At 39.2% G+C, this 25494-nt stretch overlaps 1 protein-coding gene across 29 annotated transcripts; it reads left to right on the top strand.

The window, feature by feature from the left end:
- Positions 1–25479, top strand: LOC145453162 (uncharacterized). 29 transcript variants are annotated; one of them, XM_080331120.1, is made up of 44 exons: positions 5–1458; positions 4577–5164; positions 6448–6984; positions 7642–7745; positions 8197–8380; positions 8678–8784; positions 8850–9036; positions 9253–9353; positions 9807–9990; positions 10500–10603; positions 10664–10752; positions 10898–11016; positions 12775–12887; positions 12967–13147; positions 13668–13762; positions 13834–14011; positions 15553–16089; positions 16585–16688; positions 17069–17252; positions 17396–17502; positions 17590–17779; positions 18203–18303; positions 18583–18766; positions 19171–19274; positions 19331–19419; positions 19565–19653; positions 19798–19892; positions 20930–21043; positions 21235–21351; positions 21464–21577; positions 22030–22095; positions 22241–22312; positions 22379–22444; positions 22506–22577; positions 22639–22710; positions 22772–22843; positions 22905–22976; positions 23902–23967; positions 24118–24183; positions 24251–24319; positions 24381–24452; positions 24514–24606; positions 24675–24740; positions 24851–25479. In XM_080331120.1, the coding sequence occupies exons 1-44, from the start codon at positions 1386–1388 to the stop codon at positions 24869–24871; spliced, it is 6018 nt and encodes a 2005-aa protein (XP_080187246.1). In that variant the 5' UTR covers positions 5–1385; the 3' UTR covers positions 24872–25479. The 29 variants fall into 29 exon arrangements, 24 of the variants coding, with proteins under 24 accessions (XP_080187259.1, XP_080187253.1, XP_080187246.1 ...); XM_080331119.1 differs by having other exon boundaries at positions 24848–25479; XM_080331133.1 differs by lacking the exon at positions 21235–21351 and having other exon boundaries at positions 1–1458; positions 20930–20970; positions 21505–21577; positions 24848–25479.
- Positions 25480–25494: the final 15 nt, after the last annotated feature.

Here is a 25494-nt window from a genome sequence, read left to right as displayed (position 1 = left end):
TCCACAATCAACATGTACAAAAGTAAGGGAATGTCGTGTCACTCTCAAAACATTGTTTCCGTGGTACGGGAAATGCAGCAGATTATACAAATAAATTATTGCCTGGCAAGATTACCCACCGTGAAATTCCTCATCAGCATTTTTTGGTTTTCCCAATTCCATCGTCATGCACGAAAACATCTTACCCGATAATTTAGTTTCGGGAATGCACTCGCCGCTTTGAACACAGTTAGAAGCAGTTAGTATATTAGATGTGCGCGGAGACTTGCGTCTCAGTTGCATGTGTATATTGTATACCAAGATGTTTGGAATTCAATTTGACCATAGAAAGAATTTTTGTGAGCTTGCTAAAAAGAGGATCGCCAACCTCTTGAAGATATCGATATGCAAATATACTTTGAATTACTGCTTCAATTCAAAATTGAGATCGTACCATATTGGGTCGGTACATCAGGCCCCTTCAGTTGCAGATTCAAATCCTGTGTCGCAGCGACCATCGCGGGGATGCAGATGCTTGATTGTAGTTCTGCTGGAGGATGGTGACGAACGATTTGCGACCGACATCCCTTGGATTTGCGACTAATTCGTTTGTATTTAAAGCGTAGTTATCAACACTGTTATTTCAATTACCGAACCAACTGATTCAAGCAGCAAATCGTCGGGAAATCCGCTCAATCGTCCAACGTCTTTTGGTTCCGACAAGGAGCTTGATATTTCGCAACAAAAGTAGATCGCAAGGCGTTTCCTGGCGAGTTGCGAATTCTATGACGTAGCGAGATGAAAATAACGAGCAATAATCACCTAAATTTTTTTACGGAACTCCACGTAGTAATGCGGTTCATGGTCGACGAGGCGCACAGATTGGGAACATTCGGCACTTTCAAATACAATTTCAGACTGCGGTATTCGAAGTATTATTTTCAAGATAGCGTTTTCTTAATCAAGCATCCATCCGCATTCAACGGTGCGAAAAGCATCGGGAATTGCTAGTTAACCGAGGTTAACCACCAACTTTGACATTGATTGATAAATACGTTGTGTGGTTAACGTTCCTTCTTGACTAGCAGGAGCGATATTTTAAAGCCTCTAGGCAGCGCTTTCGCGGCGCGGTATTGGGAACATTGCAGAATCTAGTTAAAACGTTGATGACGATTCGGAATTCCTATGGTTAAATCCCATCCGAACCAAGGCGGAGGTATCTGAATCCGACTCTATCCATGGGATATAATCCTAAGTCCGCGAATTCATATATTTAGCACAGGGATATCTAGAGTTTCAAGATCCCTTTATTTAGTAAGCCCTATTATTCAACCAATCAATCTGTCCATCTAACATCGTCTTAGCCCCTACGCAGCCTAGGCTATCATCAAGTGAGTACTGGGATCATGCTCGAAAAGTTAATATTAACCGAAATTTTAATCTGGATTTGTGCTGCTCATGCCGATACTATTTCTTCGGGTAAGTTGTATTTAAGAATACTGTATTAAAATTATGATTATATCTCAAATCAAGTCCACCCTGGAGTCAGTATTGAACTGCATATTATTGATATCACCCGCGAACAAATTTCTCCGTCACATGAAGGACGATCGGGGAACGCTGGAGTTTGAACCTGCAACTATGTAGTAAAATTTGTTGGATAAACTTTTATTTTTTTATATGGCTACCAGCGTTTGTCTCGTTGCACTCGTGCTACATAAGCCACGTTGATGTGGAATCTGCGTCTCCGCGAGTTCTTTCGACACCTGATGCATATTACATTCGCTACCCATATTCTCCGAATCCATTTCGCGAGGATAATGACTAATGGTATCGGGAAGTAATGAATTCGAGTTCAAGGCACTGTAGCGAACCAGTATAAAATTATATCGGATAAATAATGTATTTCTTCATATTTGAAGAGCTTCTTGGAGGTACAGAACTTCTATATACAATTGAATAGTATATTCATATTGAAATGAACCCGAATATTTTCGGCTGACACTCGTCAGGGGTAATCGTCAGCAACTAGTAGAGAATTGGAAAGAACATTGTATATCAACAATCGTATCACAAAATATGACGTCACCGGCATGCAATTTCGTGAATGAGAGAGCGTTCAATGCAGGCCTACTATTTTAGGTGGTACACGAACTCCTTTTGTTGACAGAGTTTTGGTTGGTGTATTTTGATAAAAGTCGACTCTAAGGCACACAAATGGAATTGTGAACGGCCTCGCCCAACGATTCGAAATCGGTCGTCTCGATAATTATTCGCACAAATCGGATTATCATCATCATCATCATTGGTAATGGTTTATTAGCAATTTTATCAGTTCAACACACCACAAAAAATGCGATACAATGAAAAAAAAGGAAGATGTCGAAGCGACTAGGAGTTGTCTATGGAATCGGACACCCACTTTGGCCTAGGCGATGTAAAGAGGAGGCATGCACTCTGAATGAAAGTAAAGTAGATAGTATAGAAAAAGGAAGCGACAAGAAATAGGGCGGCATGTCATGGGAAGCGAGATCGATAGGTCAGTCGTGGTCCGGTAATCTTGAGGATGGACCGTATTTATTTAGTAGTAATTGCTTGTATTTCGACTTGAATGTGGACATGCTCGTCGACTGCCGGATGGCCGGCGGGATACTGTTCCACACATTAGGTCCGGCATATTTGATAGAGCGATGATCTTTTCGGTCGATCATATGATATTTGGCGACGTGGACGCGCGTGTGTTGTGCTTGTGCGCTTTTGATTCAGAGGTAAAGAAGTCATTGAAATATTCGGGGCAACGACCGCAGTGAAACTGATACATAAACTTGGCGATTTCTAGTTTCCGCATACCTTCTATGTTTATCTATTAGATGTTTGCCGATGGCAGAATTAATGGCCTTTGATCGATCAGCATCAATCATAAGCGGATGAGTTAAGGGTGAGCTTTTCAACGAGCGTGATGCACGTGTTCTGATGAATCTGGGGACATCTGGGTTTATGCGTGATACGATTTGTGATACGATTGTTGATATACAATGTTCTTTCCAATTCTCTACTAGTTGCTGACGATTACCCCTGACGAGTGTCAGCCGAAAATATTCGGGTTCATTTCAATATGAATAAACTATTCAATTCTTCATATTTTTAATTATCACCAATGATTCGATAAAACGGGTATCGATGGAAAGCTTCTGCTGTACTGATTAAGAAAATATAAATTTTATTCAGCTCATATGGTCCCGGAACCCTCCAAAATCAGTCTAGTATTTTGCATTGTGATCGAGTTCGACCTTGTGCCAGACAGACAGCATTGCTGCGTCACACTGCCAACCTCCTCAACGATGAATTATTTGGGGATTATTGTGGGGGTTCCAGGGCCATGAGCGGAATAAAATGTATATTTTCGCAAGCAGTACAGCGTCAGCTTTCGATTGATGCCCGGTTCATCAAGTTTAATGCTCGGCAAGGTGGTCAAAAATCACCGTCAATTTGCCTTTGATTAAATGTAAAGTATGACGTGAACCAATTTCATTGAACCGTGAGATTTGCTTGTGACGACGTCATATAGGACACTGCGGTGTCAGCTATTTTATTGTTGCGGCGATGTTTTGATATCTGCGGCAATAGAAATCGGCTGCTATTTGAGCTCAAAAGTCACGTGACTTTGTTTTGTTGTTAGTCTGCGCTGGTGTCAAACAAATATCCTGCCTGTCGCAATTCGTGAATTTTGCCTGTATTCGACACCAAATTACTGCGGTGTCTGAAATCCTTAACGTCTTATTAACCAGTTCCAGGGTTTTTCCATTGTCAACTCCGTTGATTTGTGTTTTTATTGCCGCATTTAAATGCCGCATTGTTGCTGTTTCCAGGTTGTCTTGATAGAAAAGTAGAGAACCCTCCCTCTATAGATTTCCATGTTGGCAGAAAATCATGGAAAGTATCAGAGATTAATAAGTCACTGAAGAATGATTGATCGAAATTAAGTTCAACGCCGCACGAATTATATCATCAGTAGATTAGTAGGCCTATGTCACTATGTGCGCTTTCTGAGATGTTTCGGCCGTATGCGTACGTGTACCGCATCTGTAATTGAATTAGGGTTGACCATAGATGTTGAATTCAATTTATCAAAAATATATTTTAGGAGAGGCTTCATTAACAGGGACATTAATGCAAAAATGTAAAAAAAAGTAGTCTTTCAAGAGAATTTGTTTGTCCTTCCATTCAGGATCGTTGGGTATTTTATAATGAAAATTGACTCTTGGGCTTCGTGTCATGGCCTTGGTCGCTATGGTCATGATTTGAATAAGGTACTGTATTGTCCGCCAACCTATTTCGAGATGTTTACTAATGAGAAGTTGAACTTGATATATGTCACATTTTGATATCGGTTTATCGGTAAAAATCTGTTGCAAGTGATATTGGTATTTGTCCAAAATTCTAATATCACTCAGAATTTCATACCAAAGATATCTAGATATCCCTGTTTCGTACGATTAGGCTAATTGAAAATGAAGTAATAATCGTAGATTACTATACTGCTACACATTTTCATGTTAAAACTGGGCTATTCTGACTTGAAATTTTCAATTTCCAGTGACCTCAAAGTGTGAAGAAAAACCAATCGATCTCGTATTTCTGCTTGACGGAAGTGCTTCGATTGGTGATGAGTTTGAAAAATCGCTGGACTGGGCGGTGAAAGTCATTGAAGCTTTTGAACCGTCTAACAGATCCAAAAGCCTGCGTGTAGATGTAGTGCAATTCTCGACTGACATCAGACATGAAATTGCAGCACAGTTGGTCACTGAAACGTCCATTGAATATTTAAAATCTGAAATTAAGAGCTTGTCGGAGGGACAAATGCAGGCTGGAACATATCCATATCGAGCCCTTGACTTTGTTAACAAAAAAGTAGCCCCAACAAACAGACCAGGATCAACAAAAGTATTGATTACGGTGACTGGCGGAAAGAAAGACAATGATGACACGTTCACCCAAGCAGATGTCGATAACGCTCAATTCAACTATGAATATATGCTTCTTTTTCTTGGCAGTGGAGAAGATCGAGAAATGGCTGACGAAACAGTATTGGATAATTTTGTCCATAACAGTGAATATTCGTATGTTGAAGAAAACGCTTATCTCATTGGAATCAGTAAAAGCATTATAAATGCAAGCCTAGAAGGTGAGCCTGATTACTTGCATGCATTTTTTTATCCACTATGTCTCAATGAAACAATACATCATGGACTTTTGCTGTGTATGACAGGTGAAGCTAAAAATAACATGTTTCAGCCTTACATCAAGTTTAAATTATGTGAATGTAAATTTAAACACAAGGTAAAAAAATGAACACCAAACGCAAGCATGGATCCAGTGTTGGGATGACTCGAGTCATGACTTGACTCGAGTCAGACTCGAGTCACTTTTTCGTATGACTTGACTTGACTCGAGTCACCTTGCTAAAATGACTTGACTTGACTTGACTCGGCGTATCAGAAATGTGGATTGACTCGTGACTCGGAGCAAAATTCACGAGTCAATTTCAAGTCATCAAGTAATCGGTGTCGATGAAAATCACTGTATCTGGCATATGTTCGGATTGTTCGCGCTACGCTGGTGTAACCCGTGAGAGCGACCAATAATTCAATGATCGTGCGTTTTAGTGAGCCTCCATTGTTCTCTCACAAATATATTGATCGCAAACGAAGTGATCAAAGCTTACAACCTACGTTGTCGCAAACTAGACTTTAGTAAAGTAATAGCAAAATGTCTATTTCTGTTCTGTGTTCTTAACTTAACCAAACCTCGTGTTTTATTGAAATTGAATTCGAAAACAGTTTATATAGTCCTCAACCATTGGCTCAGGCTCGGATTGTATCATATCAATTTGCAAAAGGGTAATGTATTGCATATTTCTAATTTGTTTCTCTATTCTCTATTTTGGCTGGTTACTATAAACTGAGGCTGTGCAATTACTTTCGTAGTTTATTAGTTCTACTTATATGTGAGCGATACAGCGTCTTACTTGCGTGGATATCTAATTCTATATTCCTTCGTCAGTTCAAAATCAATGACCACTCAATCTGTGTTCCAGACAGCTAGCAAAATACAATGACGTAATCACGCCTCATACCTCGAAAAGGCAATTTGACTTAAATTGTGACTTGACTCGTGACTTGACTTGACTTGACTCGACTTGACTCGAGTCACCTCCAAAAATCGAGTGACTTGACTTGACTCGAGTCACCTTCGAAAATCGATTGACTTGACTTGACTCGAGTCAAAATGTGCAATGACTCGAAATGACTCGTGACTCGAAGGTAGTGACTTGATCCCAACACTGAAGGGTTGGTACTTGTAAAAATTAGAAACATTTCGTCACTGGCCTGGCCACTACAAACAGTGTGGCCCACATTATTTGTTCCAGGTAGAATCATGTACACTATTTTTTTCTTTAAACTTTAGATCGTATATGCACCGCCACACCGATCGATCTCATTTTTCTGATCGATGGCAGCGAATCCATCGAAGACGATCAATTCAAGGATATGAAAAAATATGTCATCGATGTCACTTCCAGTTTTGCCGGTCATGAAGTACTCGTGGACGTATTTCAATTCTCTCTAGAGACGGTACACGAGATAGTTAGTTATTCCGTTGAAGAGATCCCGTCAGCCATGGATACCATCACACAAATGTTGGAAAGCACCAGGCCATATACTGCCTTGGAAACGGTCAACAACGAAATGCTGTCAAGAAACGATTCGGATTTCAAAATATTGGTGACACTAACTGACGGAAGGTTACGCGAGAACAAAATCCCATCTGTGATTGATGTTGCGAAGAGTACCTACGGTCTTATGCAAGCGGTTGGGATCGGTGATCGAGTCAATAAGGCGCAGCTTATAGAATTTTCTAATGTTGGCAGTGCACTAACTATTGAAGAGAACTATTTTTCAGCGAGCAAGGTGGAAAAGATTGTGAATGCAAGCTGTGAGGAAGGTAACAGTGAATGTGTTTAAACGTGAACAATAAGTGAAAGTCCATGTTGTCAAAAAAGTGATATATGTGTTGCTGGTACAAATCCGATGACCGAGGTGATGATCAAAAAAGTAGGAGGGGAATAAACATATTTATTTAATTAGTACATTGGTGCAGGTGATATGCTCCTTGAGAAGTATTGGAATTATAAAAATGAACCTGTCTGGTAGCGCATATGTCGATGCTAGATTGAAATGACCACAGATATCAACTACTGTTATGTTGACTTGATTTGATTGCGGTGTTTGTTATTGTCGAGACTTGATGCATTGCTGTCATTGGTTTGAAACTTGTTTGCATAAGAGTTTGGTGGTTTGTTTGGGATAGCTGCTGCCATAATCATCGTTGGATACAGCGCATCATGCTATATCACTTGGCCCTGTTAAAAATGCTACATGCAACCAGTTTGAAACATTTCAATATGAGTATAGGTATTCCATTAATTTTCTGTCTCTCTCTGTCACATATACCTAAGTGGGTGGATGTTGGATTGTTAAACTTAGATTACTTCCTCTTTTCCTTTTTTTGATCACGATGTTGTGGTGGTTCTAACTGGTAATCATGTTGATATATCTGAACAGAACCTCATGTGTGGAAACAGAACATCCTGTTTTACAGACATCATACAGATCGTTCCCACATGTGATGCTACGACTGATACGGTCACCGTATATGTATACACCATACCCACACGGCTCGGTAGAAATTCCTCACTTGTCAATGTAAGTGTATTTTAGCATTCCATTTGAGTCAATGTCGGTACCCGCTCTGAAATGAATGCTAGCATGATAATGAGCAATGGACATGCGTGACTGATCACTGATCCAGCATCGATTTTGTCACTGATATCCCCTTCTAGGATTTGTGTAGTTTCTATTCGGTTCATGACAGGTTTAATAATAATAGTAACAGTCGATCACAGTAAGAAAGTTTGACTTTCATAGATTATGAGGTCGTGCAATGTTACTTGATCGAATAATGCAATCTGCCAATTTTCAGAACGACCCAACTTATTGTGTACTGGATCAGTTCACGTCGAATAGGAGAGCAGCAGTATCTTGTATAGAGCATTACATGTCACATATAAGACAAATGCATTCTGTCGTAGATTTATCATATACACATTTCTCTATTTCATAATAATTGATTATAATGTATTGTTGTAATATCCAGGATTACTCGATAACCATCTACGGGGGATCTGTAGTTTCCACAAAGCAGATTAGGATTGATGAAAGTACAGAAACCTTCAACGCACTATCGCCGTCTACTGATTACCATATCACTGTCGTTGGGAATGAAGTTGTTGGTTCCAATGCTACAATCCATGGGACTACTATTAGCTGCACTACCAAGCGTGAGCAATGAATTATGAATTGTTTCATTTTAACTCCACTCCAATTACTTTGGCATCACAAAAAAATTATCCAGTGTTTCATACTTCTATTAGAACTCCTGCTCCTTCAAAGACAATCAAGACCAGTGCCAAATATACGGTACCGGATATGTGAGATGTGTGAAAATGGCTACTATGTTATGTAAAATATAACAGAACGCACGACACGGATTTTCTTGATTCACCTAATGACCAATACCTCTGCGATATAGGCATTCTATTAAGGTCTTGTTCCTTGTTTTAATTATTATTTACCAGCTCTATTTCGGCCAAATGTGATATGCGAAGCCAGTACTGAGAGCAAATTAACCGTCGGATACTCCGTGTTGCCTGAAATTGATGTAGTGAACTCGTCCACTGTTGAGGTGAATTGATTGTTTGCTGTTGAGTTGATCATATCACAATGACACCAAACCTAATTACTGTGCAGAGTTACACGATCACAATATCTCCGACTGGATCCGGAGATGATACGGTCGTCAAAATGTATGGAACATGGAAGGCGACATTTTATGAACTGGCTCCATACACTGATTACTTGATAGCGGTATCAATTAATAAAGCATCTGGAGCAGACATTGATGTGGAAACTGGCTTGGTGACTTGCAGAACAAAAGGTGAGGCTTTGAAATAATGAAGGCTTTGTCATCACTGTTCTTGACATACTAAGCAATTTATACATCTCTTCAAAGTAAAGTTAACAGTATGCATTACTAGTATCTGCTTTAGTGCCGATTTTCCTCCTAGTATATATACTATTAATACTAGTAATGCATACATATAAATTATTATTGTACCTTGTTTTCAATGTGATGTTAGTTTTCTCTTTACAGTTGTAATCCGTCCTATTGTAACATGCGATCCTTCGACTAGTGATAGCGTCAGAGTGAGTTATAGCGTTTCGGGGCTTGGGAACACACCTGCTATCATCCAGGTAAGTAGATGACGCATATGCGGACGTGTTTGGTCTTGTTGTATTTGAGAAATGTATGTGGATGAAATCTGAAGTATTAAATTTCCAGGGCAATAATATGAATATTGTATAAGTATAAAAGCAGGAGAGCAAGTGAAAATGTCCATGTTTTTTTTAAATTTTGCGAAAGCTTGCTTACTGATAAATTGACATCGGTTGATGATTGGAATCAGTGAGAAAGAGTGAATGCAAGATTTTCATATCCAATATGCCATTGTCCTGAGCTGATTGATGTCGCATTATGTATGAATCCAAATGCCACCAGTAGGGCAGTAGCCGACTACCGGTGATGGTACCAGATGGTAACAATAAGGTGTTATAGTACGGTCCATCTGTTTTGCTTTTCACATTAAGAGGACATATACTTGTATTAGTACACTGAAATTATTAGCATTTATGGTAACATTTTGGCAGGGTTACACCATTCGAATTAATAACGAAGAATTGTACAACAACTATGAAATTAACACCGCTTCGTTTCCTGGATTGTCCCCGTGTCAGGAGTACAATGTCACGGTTGATGTAAACATTGACTCGAGCATTCGGCATCATGTGATATTGCAGCAAGGATCAAGGGAATGCCGGACAATGGATAACCGTAAGTGCTTAGGAGAGAGAGAGAGAGAGAGAGAGCAAGAGTCTTTCTTTTTATCCAACCAAAATACATAACAACAGACGGCAATGATGGTGGTGCAGAAAATATGCATGCACATTATTCGGTATTAGATAGGAATGATCGATATGACCTTGTGGGTCAACTAGTCTGATCACACCCGCATCGAACAGGTACACTTTACTCTATACGGTATGGCTGTAAAAGATATAAGTTAGAAAAGAAAAAGGAAAAAAAAATAAACTATGTTAGCGAATGATCAATGAAGCAATGTCTGGACGAGATAGGGCAACAGGGTCAATATAACGAGGTGATTAAGTAGGTCTTTTTTGAATCTATGATAATGCAATTCACAGATATGCGGTGGTAATGCATTCCGGACGATAGGTCCTGAGTAGTCGAAGGATCTCTTGGTTAAGTTGCTATTGGGTGGTGGAATAGGGGGAATCTAACCACCAAAATATATTTTCACATCCCAATTTTGATGATTTCAGCTACGGCACCGACATTCGACGTTTCGCTCGCGGAATCAAGGCTGATTGATATTAATATTAGTCCGCTTACATGCGTAACAGGATATGTGATCATGTATTCCAGGGTAAGAGGTATTGTGTGTGCACGTGTACAAGAATTTTGCAATTTTGTTGCTTATTAACAGGGGAATTGTGGTGTCTTTTCGTTCGTAACGGAAACCGCCGCTCAACCTACATATGTCATTCCGGATCGAAACGCCACAGATACCTATAGGTTAGTTGAAGAATTCTATTTGAAATTAGGGTTTGATGTATAGATGATGTAAATGAGTCCTTGACTCAATAGTGATACCTTCGATACCATTGCAGGGTGTATCTATACTGTATTTCAAATCCCTCATTTGTATGTATTATTTCAGCATAACGGTGTACGGGAAGTATCCAAATGAAGGCCTGGGGCCAGGAGTAACATCCACAGTACCAGCTTCAATTGTGATCAATTGCAGTGCTACCCAACCACCATCTGTTACACCAATCGGTGAGTTTATGTATAGCTCAATTTACTATGCATAGTTCAGGAAATGACTTTGTCAAGTGACTGATAAGGTCTCATGAACTTCACTTGCGATGTACGTCTAGACACGAAAAGAAAAAGACGTAGTTTATTTTTGTCCTTGATGTTTTTTTGCGGCATATATACCTACTCATGATATACATGCACACGATCTGCGCTTCTGCATACCATGCTATGCTATTATAAGCAAGCTGTACTACGTCGTTCACCGATTTTACATTTCTATCACTAGCATACAAATATTGATATTTTCAGTATTGTTCATGTTGATATTTATCTGCGAATATTAGAACATAAATCAAGATTTGACTCAACCAGTGTGCCATCTGTCTTGCTGTGTGGTAATGTTGTGAGTTTCCACCTGAGCGGCAAGGTGTTTTAAATTAGTTTAAAATTAAGTCACTACTAATTTACTAAAGCTGATTTTTATTGCTAGTATCAGTCTGTACAAGACACATGTAAGGGTCATACGTCCGTTCTTATTGCTAGTATTTGCCTATACAATACTCAGGTAAGGGCTGTATGCGAAATTGTCGGCTCGTAGTTTCAAGTGATCTGGGCTACCGTGATTACTTATCTAGTTCAGTGGTTCTCAACCTTTTTGTCTTCGCGGACCCCTGTCGGACCGTCACGAACCCTCACAAAGTTTCAGTTCAAATTATCGTGCAATCGTCATCTGTATTGTGGAAGTGATAACTGTAGGCTTAGTGATAAACAGCAACAAAATGAGTTATCATTAGGGAAAGATTGTGCAACTTTTGCAACTTTTTTACAGCTTCCGGCATCTTCCTAAATACTCAGAAGTTATGTAGTATCGTATGGTGTTTCCAGCTGTTAGTAGAAATCTTACATTGCAACTTTTCTTGAATTTTTTCAAGCAGCTTTTTGCAGTTTTTGCGATTTTCCATGCAGCTTACTTGAAATATGTGGTCGTGTGTTGAATATCCACGCCTTCGATTTGATAACGCGTAATGCTTCCATCGACACATTTCGGTATGATCGCAACAAACATGGGACCAAAATTGACCAACATTTTTTTTATTGAACATATAACGTCATTTCGATATAGCATCTTATCTTGAATTTATTATGGAAAATATGGTTTTGTATATCAAAGGAGAAATTGAATTTTGTAAAAATTTCGAAGTCACCGTGATTGACCTTAATCATCCAACTTTTTTTCCACAATCCCCAACAAAACATCTTTAAACAGCAAAATGTTCGTATTAGTGGGCTACCGGTATTGGCAATTTAGCAGTTATAATTAGTCTGCACAGCAGGATATTTCATCACGAAACGGCCTCGTGATTTTCCAAATTGAAAAAAATACAAATTAGGTTATCAACTATTTTCAGGCTTCATGGACCCCCTGAAAATGCTTAGCGGACCCCTCGTTGAGAACCACTGATTTAGTTCATGATCTTATGCCCTTCTTTCTTTTCACAACTCATTCATTCTCTTTCTTCATATGTGTCCTTTGTTGGATCTTTCTGTGGTAGGAGGTGGACCTGAGATAAACCCCCTACACTTCGAAACTTACTAGAGAAGATACTTGAAATAGAAGTGGATTAACAGACTACGCCAACTTCCCCACAAACAATCATGCTGTATGACATAACCAAATCTTAACCTTGACCCGGTGACCTTTATAATTTGTGACCCAGTGAAAAGGGGCGGGATTAACGTATAGAGCTTTGTTAATATTATAACATATATTTTCAGTACCGGCTCAACTGATACTATCATGTCCATGTCAAACTGCTACTGAATCGTCGATCAGTGTGAGCATCTCAACGGATCCCCATGACCTTGTCAGCGACTCCAGCTATATCAACGTAAGTTATTCACTTCTTATAATTGTATTGAATAATCATGCATTCTTAAATGCAGACAAGAAAAATGTGGTCAATTAAGAAATATACCGTGACGATACCATCAGAGGACCTGACGGAAGTGATTATGGTTGACGGGTCGAAGACAGCTACGTTTCAGGGATTGGAACATTCTCGCAACTATACTATCTGCGCCGATCTAGAAATGGTAGCAGATGCACCTTACGCGGTAGAGAGAGAATGTGTTGATTGTATGACCCGAGGTATGCTCTACTTGTTAGTCGTTTCCTTGAATATCGTATGGTGGTCAAGGTGGATATGCAGTATGTTTTGCTGTGAATTTATATTGGCCATTCAACTGTATGCTTATTGAATCATTTGCATGTGCTAGAGCACCTAACAGGGAGGTTTTGTCAGACTGGACATAGAAATGAATCTGACAGTCTCACGTAGATAATTGGCGATCGAATATAGATGAATGAGAGTCCTAGCTTTTTAATCTACGCCAAAAGACTATGTAACATCCATTCCTCCTACTGCTAGGGTAGTGGTTGGATATATGACTAATTGATCAGAATTTGCAAATCACTTGTGGAAACAAGGTATTCCATAAAATTCAATATTATTAAATGTATTTACAAAATACCCAGTGAGAACTAGGCATTTCAAAAATGAAATTTTGTGATATTTATTTAAAATATCACTGAATAATCATCACACCATGAGAAGAACAATGATGCTGAAGCAGGACTGTTTACCAACTTCGTCTTCCTGTTCATTTAGAACTTATTACTTTGGATGCTACTTGTCCGTTTGTGACGGACTCTTCCTTGACTGTCATGCACGCGACTGCACCCGACAGTACTTCTCATATCGCGGTGAGCTTCATCTGATTCCATCTCGTATACATGATGTTGCAGCTACAGATTTGTCGGTCGTTATGTTTCAGGGCTATGAAGTGCAATTGTCTGACGGTGTCATCCAGCACATACCGAGCGGTGCGGACAGGACTTCGTTTTACGGCCTGCGTCATTCCACGACTTACAACTTCACCGTCACTGCTAATGTTACTGGAAAATGCGCCGCAGTGAAACCCAATCCGGCTGTTGTGAGTTGCACCACCACACGTAAGCGTTGCATTTTGAAACATCATCTTGATACATTTACGTGTCTGAATTTCGGTATTATTTTTTTCAAATGTGGGCTACTTCATTGGGATTTATACACTATGAATTCGATTTATTATATGCTGGGTTCAGTTAAAGATCGTCGCATGACACAGACACATTTGACCCACCCAGTCTTTGCGCATAAATAGATCAACTACAAGCATTATTTGACAAAGGCATCTTACATTTGATTGTATACAAAATTAGTGTGATTGTTGGCTATACTTTATTTGAGATTGAAGCTACGATAAATGCTCCTTTGATTGTATCCGAATCATCGCAATCCACTTTTGAATGCCTGCCGAGTGCGACAATTCTTTGGTTTTCTATGATGAGACACGAGTAACGAATGATGAACAATTGTGCTCAATCAACACTTGATTTCGGAAGGCATTCCACGTTTCTGGCTGAGATATGGTCCTGATCAATGTTCCTTCTAATTTTGAACGAGTCTGCGCACACTCACCAACTCACTGCGCAGAGCCTTGGAAACAGCGCAAAACGACTTAAAAAAGGTCATCATTTCGGATTTTTTGTGCGCAACTTAGATTTTCTGTGCGCAGAGACCGTGTCGGCACTGCGGATTTGCGCACGTGCGCAGCTTAGAGGGAACATTGGTCCTGATTGTCGTAAAGGGACTTTAATCCCCGGCGCTTGCAAATATCGCTCTCAACTGCAATCCATGCAAATACTGCTTTCTCATTACCTTATTCAAAAATGTAAATTACGATCAATTCGATAAAAGTAGTCAAGCAGAATACATGTGAAACACCGCAAACACAGATAAAGCTGCTTTAGTGCTTTATTACAGTATAACTTATTTCATTATTGACTAGGCATAGCATATGTCCTCTTTTCTTAAGAAATGGGAATGGTCCTCCAAGGACGCTCAAACATTCTCAAATGCCAATTTTTTCGCATATCGAAATAGTGGCATATACATTCAACAAGACTTTTATGCGATACGTATTTATTTCCAAAAAATTATTGCAGCCGTGAAACGTGCTGAATTGCCCTACCAGCCGTAAGTTCTTGATATTGTAATTGGAAACATCGTTCAACGCTCTTTGTAACATGTGCGCCTTTTTACATAAGAGGGTTTGGCGCAAGCTCGAACCCAACAGACCTTCTAGTTGGATCAGCACGTTGACAGTTTTATATAATTTCAATGATATTTCGTGTGAACAATTTCACGAACTCGATCGTTAGGAATGATCGTTCCTTATTGGTAAAAGTATTCACGATATGAATCCGAAAAATAAATTTGATTTGTTGTTTTTGTATCTGTTTTCGGAACTTTTGCCTGTAACTACCAAGGAAATGTAGAACATCATTAAACTCAAACGTAACAATTCTACTTTCGTCTTACTTGCCGTCAAAAAATTACCTCTTTTTGGGAGCTGAAAATATGGTAGGCTTATTATTGACCCCGTTACCGATAGTATCAGCTTGACTCGATATAATGTTGCATTTGCATACGAGTTTCATTGTCAATTCAGATCGCACATGCACCGCGACACCGATCAGTCTCATTTTCCTTATTGACGGAAGCGATTCCATGGAAAACCATCATTTCATCGAAATGAAAAAATACATGAAAAAAGTCGCCGCCAGTTTTTCCGATCAAAACGTGCTCGTGGACGTTTTTCAATTCTCTCGAAAAACCGAGCACGAGATAGCGGGCAAATCTGTTGAGAAATTTGTATCGGCCGTAGACAAAATCTCTCAAAGATTGGACAGCACCAGGCCGTACACGGGCTTGGAAACGGTCAACGATGAAATGCGGTCGAGAGACGATTCGAATTTTAACATACTGGTGACGATAAGTGACGGAAAATCGCGAGAGGACAAGATACCGTCGGTGATTGATGCAGCGCAAAATAAATACGATCTCATGCTAGCTGTCGGAGTCGGCGACAACCTTAACGTGACGCAACTCTTGGAATTTTCGCAGGTTCCCAATCTGCTCACCAGTGAAGATGTCTGGTTCTCACCGAGCAGAATTGAAAAAATTGTGAATGCGAGCTGCGAGGAAGGTAATATCATATATTCTGAATCTGTTGAAATGTGTATGACAAGCTCGAAGCCGTAGGAAAGCGATTTTGAGTCACATCTTTGCGCTGTGATGTCAGGGTACAAATCATGATAATAATCCAAATATTGCTGGCAAACAGACATCTTCTCTAAACCTGAGACATGATTTTGCAGACTAGCCTAGAAAAAAAATGAGCAGATATTATGTCCCTGTGTAGATTTCTAGTGTGCACAAATGATTATATGCTATGAAATAACTGGTCTTTGACACCAATAGTCTCGTGACTGTCATGGGAAGTTGATTCTAAACTGATTAATAGTGTCGAAATATCGATATATGTGATATATATATGAGTTTCATCTCAATTCTACCGTTGATTTTAGTGGTGTTTGCCATGTTCAGCAGTTCACGTCAAATCACTGCTAATCGGAAATTTTTTTTAATCTCACCGTTTCATGTGCGTGACTGAGACCCATGGTTGCTTTCGTGTTTTCAGACATTATTCAAATTATTCCCTCTTGTGAGGCCACAGTCGACACCATCACCGTTTACGTCTATACCATACCGGCCAAACTAGGCAGAAACGCCTTGCTTGTCAATGTGAGTATTATTTTTGTGGACAACATGAATTTCAAAAGCCAAGCACGAATTTCATTTGGTCAGTGATAATGCCGCAGAAGATTCCTAGGATTGCTGTCTTCTCGATGATGCATTTTAAGAACCGTGTCCGACCAGACAATTCTTCAGTTATTTTCAACATAATTTCATATCATGCTATGGAAAAACATGATCTTTTACTCTACTAATTTACAGTAATATAAATGCTTTACATGTATTTCAAATGAATCCTGCAACAGCTACAGTATATTACGTAGATATTTTCGTTTCAGATTTCACTGATGTCATTTTATAACTTGTGAAATGATGAATGCAGGTGTAACTTCATTCGCTCATACAAATCACATTATCGTCATATTCAGGATTACTCGATCACTATCTCTGCGGGAGCCGCTGTTTCTACAAAACATATTGCGATTGACGACAGTACAGCAACATTCGAGTCATTACTGCCGTTTACCGATTACCGCGTAACTGTCATTGGCAACAAGGATGCTGGCGCTGACGTTGCAATTGATGGAACCACAATTACCTGCACTACTAAACGTGAGTAATCATTCATATATTTTTTGATCTTTAAATATTTTCTCATTGCAATTCCACACATGACATGGATTCATTGCATACTTAAACACATATGACTATAAGCATTATGCTCAATATCATTTCATTGGATCATATCTTACCAGCTCTGTTCCAACCCGATGTGATGTGTATGGCAAGTACTGAGAATAAGTTAACTGTCAGCTACTCTGCTCCGGCTGTAAATGACGCGTTCAACTCCGCTACTGTCGAGGTAAGTTTACTTATGCACCGAGGTTATCTGGTCAGTGTTTTTCTTTTACTGGATGTCATGTTACAGTAACCACATTGTTCTATGTAGAGTTTTTCGATCACAATATCTCGTACTGGATCATCCGCGGATCACACAATCATGAAAGGGTATGGAAATGGAACGGTCACGTTTTATGAACTGACCCCCTACACTGATTACTTGGTAACGGTATCAATCAACAAAGCATCTGGAGCAAATATTAATGTGGAAGCGAGATCGGTAAACTGCAGAACGAAAGGTGTGATGTGATGTGGACAGACTTGCTGTCGTAATTTTAAACTTGATAGATATGAGTGTCTGGGATATGCATGCCACCATAGGTGTAGTACCGGATGAGAATTTGAGGGAAAGAATTAAATTTTGAGATGGCGGGGATGGCAGAAGATATTTTTTATTAAGCCATGTAACATCACAAATTCATCGCCACATATTGAATATAGAAGGCGTCAAAATGCCCAAGTCAAAAATTAAAAGCATTGGCACCTTTGCCACCCAGGCTACTGCATGTCACGTCACCTTTTCATGTTTATACCTGTATTTTGAATCTCCATAACCTATATAGTAGACTATATGCAGTATGCAGTCACACTATCTATGTTTTGATTTAATTATTTTCAGTTCGCCGTTGTATTGTGTTGTGATAAATATTCTATCTTGACAGTGACGATACGCCCTGTTGTCACGTGCTTTCCGTCTACCAGTGACAGTGTCGGAGTGAGTTACAGTGTTTCAGGACCTGGGAACATACCTGATATTATCCAGGTACATATACGGATATGCTGGTATATTTAATGTTTGATATGAATAGGTTTACTTACTGATTTTGTATACAATTTTGAGTAAAATTTCCAAACAGAAGTTGATATAACCTATTTATATTATATACACCAACATCTAAGTATATGATTGAGAATATCTTGAACTCAACTCCGGCTTACTCACAATTTTAAAGTTTACACATTCATTTTATCATATTAATTGAGAGCAATCTATCTTGAATGATACGATGATAATGCTATACGATTTGATTTCTCCAATCAGGGTTACACCATTCGTCAAAATAGTGCGGAAATGAATAAGAGCTATGATGAAAACAAGGCTTCATTCATTGGATTATCTCCATGCACGAAGTACCAAGTCGCCGTTGATGTCAACGTAGATCCCAATGTCCGGAATGACGTAATACTACAGCAGGGATCAGCAGACTGCCAAACAACAGAAAACCGTAAGGGATTGAAAGACCAATGATTGTATTTAACTGTATCACTGTTATCTCCTGAAAATCGACAAAAAATTGAAATTTCATATTGTCAATTAACCATCGTGTCTCTCCCATTCACTTAAATTTGCTTCCAATTTTCGTATCAGTTTCTGATTGATAACGTGTAGAGGTCCACTTAGCTATAACTCCTCAATGGGCTGTATGTATCTAGGTGAGAATCTCATGTAAGAGGTTTTCAAATTTGTTAACTTCACATATCCATTGACGTAGTCATTATCCTTGTCGATCAGTTAATTGCAAATACGGTATGTCTAACGCAATTGCGTTTTCGATAATGAAGTTGCTTGTCTTCAATGAACTCTGAGGGGTGCGAACTTCAGATTAAATTTCTGATTTGATGGTTGCAGCTTTGACTCCTACGTTGGAGATATCGCTCGCCAAATCCAGAAAGATTGATCTTGCCATTAGTCCGCTTACCTGCGTTACCGGATATGTGATAATATATTCTAAGGTAAGTGATATTTATATCATGCATGCAAAAGGATCTTTGTTTTATTTCTTTTGCAGTCAAATTGTGATGGTTCTTCAGTTGAAACAACTAGCATAGTGCAACCCTCTTACGAAATTTCACATCGAGAGGTCTCCGACAATTACAGGTCAGTCAAACAAATGAAATCGAAATAAGATTTAGATGCATATCACTGCTTTTCAGCCATTTATGAAAATTACTTTATCAGGTGCTATAGCAAGCAATATATGCACCTAAGCATTGCAATTCTGTAATATTGTGTGTAATTTCAGTATCACAGTTTATGGAAATTATCCAAAATCAGGACTTGGCCCTGGTGTAACGTTAGAAGTACCGGCTTCAGCCGTCATCAATTGTAAAGGTGAGTTTATGATGAAACTTACCATAAAACATTTCAGTACGAAGTAAGACGCTCAATTGCAAATTCTCAGATCATGATAATTATAGCTGCGTGTAGTGAATATACACCATATCTGTTTTAATCTCGTATTTTTAAATTCCTTAGGTCAATGTGACACCAGCATAATATCCATCTCGACAATAATTTCGGCTATCTTTTCTGGAATGGCTTTTCTGCTATACTTCAATTCTTCTGTTTCGGTGAGTGTTGACTATGTGCTGTGCAACATACATACATTGTTTAAAACCGTATTCACAACACGGGAAGACAAGATGACCTATGAAGACGTTGAAACACATAACTATATTCTTGTGTGACACCCTGATTTTAGCATAGTCTGCAACACTCAACATACCAGTGTCAATGCAAATTCGAATTCTTCAGCTGTGCACATTATGATTAGGTCCTTAGGTCTCCCTATCGCTCATAGGTGGTCTCTCACCACTGATATTCATCACATCCCACCCCAAATAGCGAATTAGTGTCATTGTTAGTGGTTTAGGAGTTGGTGCAGAGTAGGGATGCGAGGATTTTCAATGGATAAAATGTCACAAAAATATGTCTCAAAAAGATCAAAAGATTCACCGTTTCGCAACTTTTGTGACCTCATTATTCGTCAGAACATACTTGTGTGAGCATTGTTTTCCTGGAATACCCCATTACAAATCTTCTGTGAGATCATACATTCCTGACATTTATATGGAAAAGCCGCTTTGCATTGATGCATCGGCCATCACCATTGCCAAACTTGTTAAAAAAAACAGTGCCAAACTCCTCATTGTAATATTGACGTGTAATAAAAACGTTGTTGACTTTACTCTTGTTACGCTTGTTGTAATTAAAATTGTAAGGATTAAAATTTTGGTGTGCGGGTTTCAATTGGAAATAATAAGGCAGCAGCAGTATATTTTCAAGTGGCCGTGCAATCTTTCGTAAACAACTTAGGACCCTTTGGCAAAGGAGTTTAGATTTGGTTTTCAAGCCCTACGGTTAATCGTGACTCGAGTCATAGCTCGACTCGAGTCACGATTTTCTGATGACTTGACTTGACTCGAGTCATTTTGTCAAAATACGGAAATGACGCAACCCGAGTCAATCTGTCTATTGACTTGACTTGGACTCGAGTCATTCTGCATGACTCGAACCAAGTCATATGACTCGAGCCTCAAATGGCCAGGACCTACCTATTGTGCAATAATTTGATGGCAGTACCTTATCAAACCTTAACGATTTCTAGCGTATTAAGACAATCGTGGAATTGATGCAGCCAATCGGGAGGTTTATTAGTTCAGTATGCACCTACCTCTACACCGAAATAGCTGCAATATCACAAAGTGCAGTCTACACACAGGTATTATATTTATGAAGTTTTACAAAATGTGTGTGTCATTCACCAGTCTCTTCATGATCTAAACAATTGTGAATGTTTGCAATAAATGAAAGAACAAACGATTTCACTTTTATAATGAAAAGTTCACAAATCTGTAGATTCTGGGCAGCAATTTTACAGCAGTACCCAATGAAAGCTTTGACAATTTCTAGCATATCCAGCCAATCGTTGAACTGATGAAGCCTGCAGTCTGGAGGTTTATTAGTTTGGTATGGACGTACATCTGCACTGGGACAGGTGCAATATCAAGACGGGCAGTCTCCACACAGGTATTTTATTTATGATGTATACAATTTTTGTGTGTGATTTCACATTGACATTGAACAGCACTAAAATCTGTAGATTCTGTTGCAGAAATTTTAAAGCTTTCACAATTTCTAGCGCATCAAGCCAATCGTGGAATTGATGACGCCCATCGGGAGGGTTATTAGTTCGGTATGGACCTACCTCTGCAACAGAATAGGTGCAAGGTCACAAAAAGAAGAGGACATGCAGGTTTTTGATTTATAAATTTTTTCTTGTAACCTCTCTACCTCCTTTCCCCGACATGAAAAGTCTTGCAGTATTCGAAAAAGCGATGCATTATATGGTACAACAAAAATTTACGGCAGTACACTGACATAGAGCATCTGATGTTGTAGGTTTAGCAGAGGCCGAATTGCATTATTACTGGCAGCGCCCCATCAGTGAATGCCATGTTGTAAAATTGATTGGAGTGTAGATTTATAGCATATCAGAAGAACCACGGCAGCATATAGCGTCTAGTGCGGTAGAACAGATCATATTTCCATGACAATTTTGATATAAGCGACTGAACGTGACTCTTCTAGGACATGTTCAAATCCAGTAAAACCCCAAAGTATTTGAGATTTTCGGCATTGGTAATACGTTAACCAGCAATGTTAACGGCAATACTAACAAAGCTTTATTAAATCTTATACCGCCAGGATCAAAGCAAGGAATTATTTTCACCAAAAGATGATATCAACGAGAACCGCCTAAATGGAACCCCGGTAGGTTGCTCAGCCGCCAATTATGCCTGAATACAATTTTTGTATTATCACACTTCGACCATGTAGCACTTGCGTCGTGACGGTTGATTTGGTACAATAATAAATTTGGGACAGTACATAATCTAAGCTTCAATAATTCGTATAGCTCCTGGGTGCATTCGGGAAATCAGCTCCACCAAAAAATGATATCAACGAGAATAGCCTAAATGAAAATAAGGTAGGTTGATCACTAGCCAATTATAAGTAGTCTGTAATCACAGCTTTACTATTCCTATACCTCCAGGATGGAAGCGTCGAGTTACCTACACAGAAAGATGATGTCAATGAGAATCGCCTGGATGGAACCAAGGTGAGTTCCTCACTAGCCAATTATAACCAGTATGTAATTGAAACTTTATTAATTCCTATAGCTCCTGGTTCAAATAGTGGAGTTACCTCCACCAAAAGACGATATCAACGAGAATCGCATTGATGAAACCCAGGTAGGTTGCTCACTAGCCAATTATAAGCAGTATGTAATCAAAGATAGAATAATTCTGGTAGATCCTGGATCAAATCATGGAATCAGCTCTACCAATAGATGATGTCAACGAGAATCGCATAGATGAAACCCAGGTAGGTTGCTCACTAGCCAATTATAAGCAGTATGTAATCAAAGATATAATAATTCTGGTAGATCCTGGATCAAATCGTGGAATCAGCTCTACCAATAGATGATGTCAACGAGAATCGCATAGATGAAACCCAGGTAGGTTGCTCACTAGCCAATTATAAGCAGTATGTAATCAAAGATATAATAATTCTGGTAGATCCTGGATCAAATGGTGGACTTATCTACATCCCATGATGATATCAACGAGAATCGCATAGACGGAACCCAGGTGGGTTGCTAACTAGTCAAGTATAAGCAGTAGGGATGGTGTGAACGTGTGAGGTTCACGTTGTGTTGAAATTGTGTTGAAAATGGACAGGGGCTAGAGAAATCTTATTGGAAGCACAAGGGATACGATCGCTAAAAAGTATTAGAAGCAATGCTATTACTGTGGCTCAATAATGATTACATTTAAGTTGTTATTGATATGTTCTAATAATAATAATCGAAGGCAATATCTAACGCTGATTTAATTTGACTTTGGCAATGACAGTAACAATTGCCGATGCGTATCACGACTATATCAAAATCAGGATTAGGCTACACCGCTCAAATGCTCTGATATCAGATCAATCTCCAGTAAATTTCAAAATATTCTACATAAAATTGTGGCACTTCAAAGGTCCATTAGCTGCACTATTATAACCCGACAGTTTTACGATGTCATGATGCATCCTCTCGCATGATGTTTATAACTCATTAATTAAAAAAAATTATGCCAGGCACAAAAACAATTTTATTCAAATATTTGAAAATGTTATTTTGTTGTGTGCCAAGAGTGAACAGTACAATAGTACATTACATCTCCACGATGTTTGAGGAATTCCTGTCTGCAAGGTCCCGTCAAATAAGGCCTACTTGAAAATTATACATTGAATATCCCTTGATGCTGCTGCTGCGGCGTCATCAAAAACCAGGAAATTGGCCTGCAAGCACATTTGAGTTTGAGACCTCTGATATAGGCTATCACTTCACTGAACTGTAGGGTTGGAATTAGCAATATGACGTCACGTGACGTCATAAGGCTTATGTTCGCGTTCACACGGAACCTTTCAAAACGGTTCACGGTCATACGAACGTGAACCTCTCAAAGGTTCACACCATCCCTAATAAGCAGTACTTAATCAATGCTTTGATAATTCCTATACCTCCAGGATCAAAGCGTGGAGCTTGCTACACCAAAAGATGATATCAACCAGAATCGCCTGGATGAAACCCAGGTAGGTTGCTCACAGCCAATCATACCAGAATATAATTTTTTTAATGTTACATCCCGACCATATCGCTTCTGTGTTACGAGCATGAATTTGGTATGATATTAATTTTACGGCATTACGTAAACGAAGCTTCAGTAATTCCTGTATCTCCAGGAGCAAAGCGCGGACTTACCTACACCGAAAGATGATATTTGTGAGAATCGCCTAGATGGAACCCAGGTGGGTTGCTTACAAGCCAAATTATAAGCATTAAGTAATTCAAGCTGTAACAATTCCTATGCTATAGCTCCAGGTTCAAATCATGGAATTACGTGCACCAAAAGATATCGACGAGAATCGCCTAGATGGAACCGTGGTAGGTTGCCCACTAGCCAATTACTAGCAGTATGTAATTAAAGCTTCCATAATTCGTATAGCTCCTTGATCAAATCGTTGAGATACCTCCAGCAAAATATGATATCACCGAGAATCGCCTAGATGAAACCAAAGTAGGTCGCTCACTAGCCAAGTTTAAGCAATACGTAATTAAAGCTTTAATACTTCCTATAGCTCCTGGATCAAATCGTAATTGAAGCTTTAATAGCTCCTGGATCAGCCCCGCCAAAAGATGCTATCAACGAGAATCCCCTAGATGGGACCCAGGTAGATTGCTCACTAGTGAAATATATGCGGTATGTAATCCAAGATTCAATGATTCCTATACCTCCCAGGATCAAAGCGTGGAGTCATCTACACCAAAGGATGATCCCAACGAGAATCGCCTGGATGGAACCAAGGTGGGTTACTCACTAGCCAATTGTACTGTATTGTAGCTATGTAGCACAGGTGTAAATTTTGAATGCGTACCGAATGTATGAGCCGTTTAATCGAAGATTGCTTTCAGCAGGTCATGTCTGAAGAACATTAAAAGGACGACCGGCCGAAGTTATCGATTGATTGCTTGTTGGGGATGTCACTCTTTTCGCTAAATCTATCGTTGCCAGAGAAGCTGGCATCAAATATGTTTACCAACGATCTTGTGCGCGAGCATTTCACTGACTTGGATAGGCAATTATTAAATTACTCAATTGTACTCTCAAGGCCGCATTAAGTCTCTTGTAACGAAATCATTAGACCAGATTCCGTGGATGGGACGTACAAGTGTGTCGTGGTTTGAATTTTGAATGTTCTGTTTCATGTTCGGATTATATCTCACAAATTACCACGCCCTGCTTTTATAATCGGTGTGAACTGTTCTCGTTTGTCCGAATCTCTCTCCCACAAGCATCCTAGTTACCGATCATAATCACCATATCATCTAATCCAGTGGCTTTCAACCTGGGGTTCGTTTACCTTTTTAAGTAATCAGTTAACCAAATAGACATAGTCCGTGTAGTATCTAATCAGAGGTTACTATGGTGATGTGTATCACATTGAAAAAAGACGATATAGGCTACTACATGGTGACTTGTACTATAGAAATAAAATACGTTGCAAATTATATAAATAAAATATGTTATAAACTACGTAGAATAACGTCTGAGAGCTCAT

The sequence above is a fragment of the Botryllus schlosseri genome, chromosome 13 (genome assembly GCF_051294905.1).
Source record: "Botryllus schlosseri isolate E-star chromosome 13, Bs_hap1, whole genome shotgun sequence".
NCBI classification, from domain to species: domain Eukaryota; kingdom Metazoa; phylum Chordata; class Ascidiacea; order Stolidobranchia; family Styelidae; genus Botryllus; species Botryllus schlosseri.
This window is presented reverse-complemented; position numbering and strand designations above follow the sequence as displayed.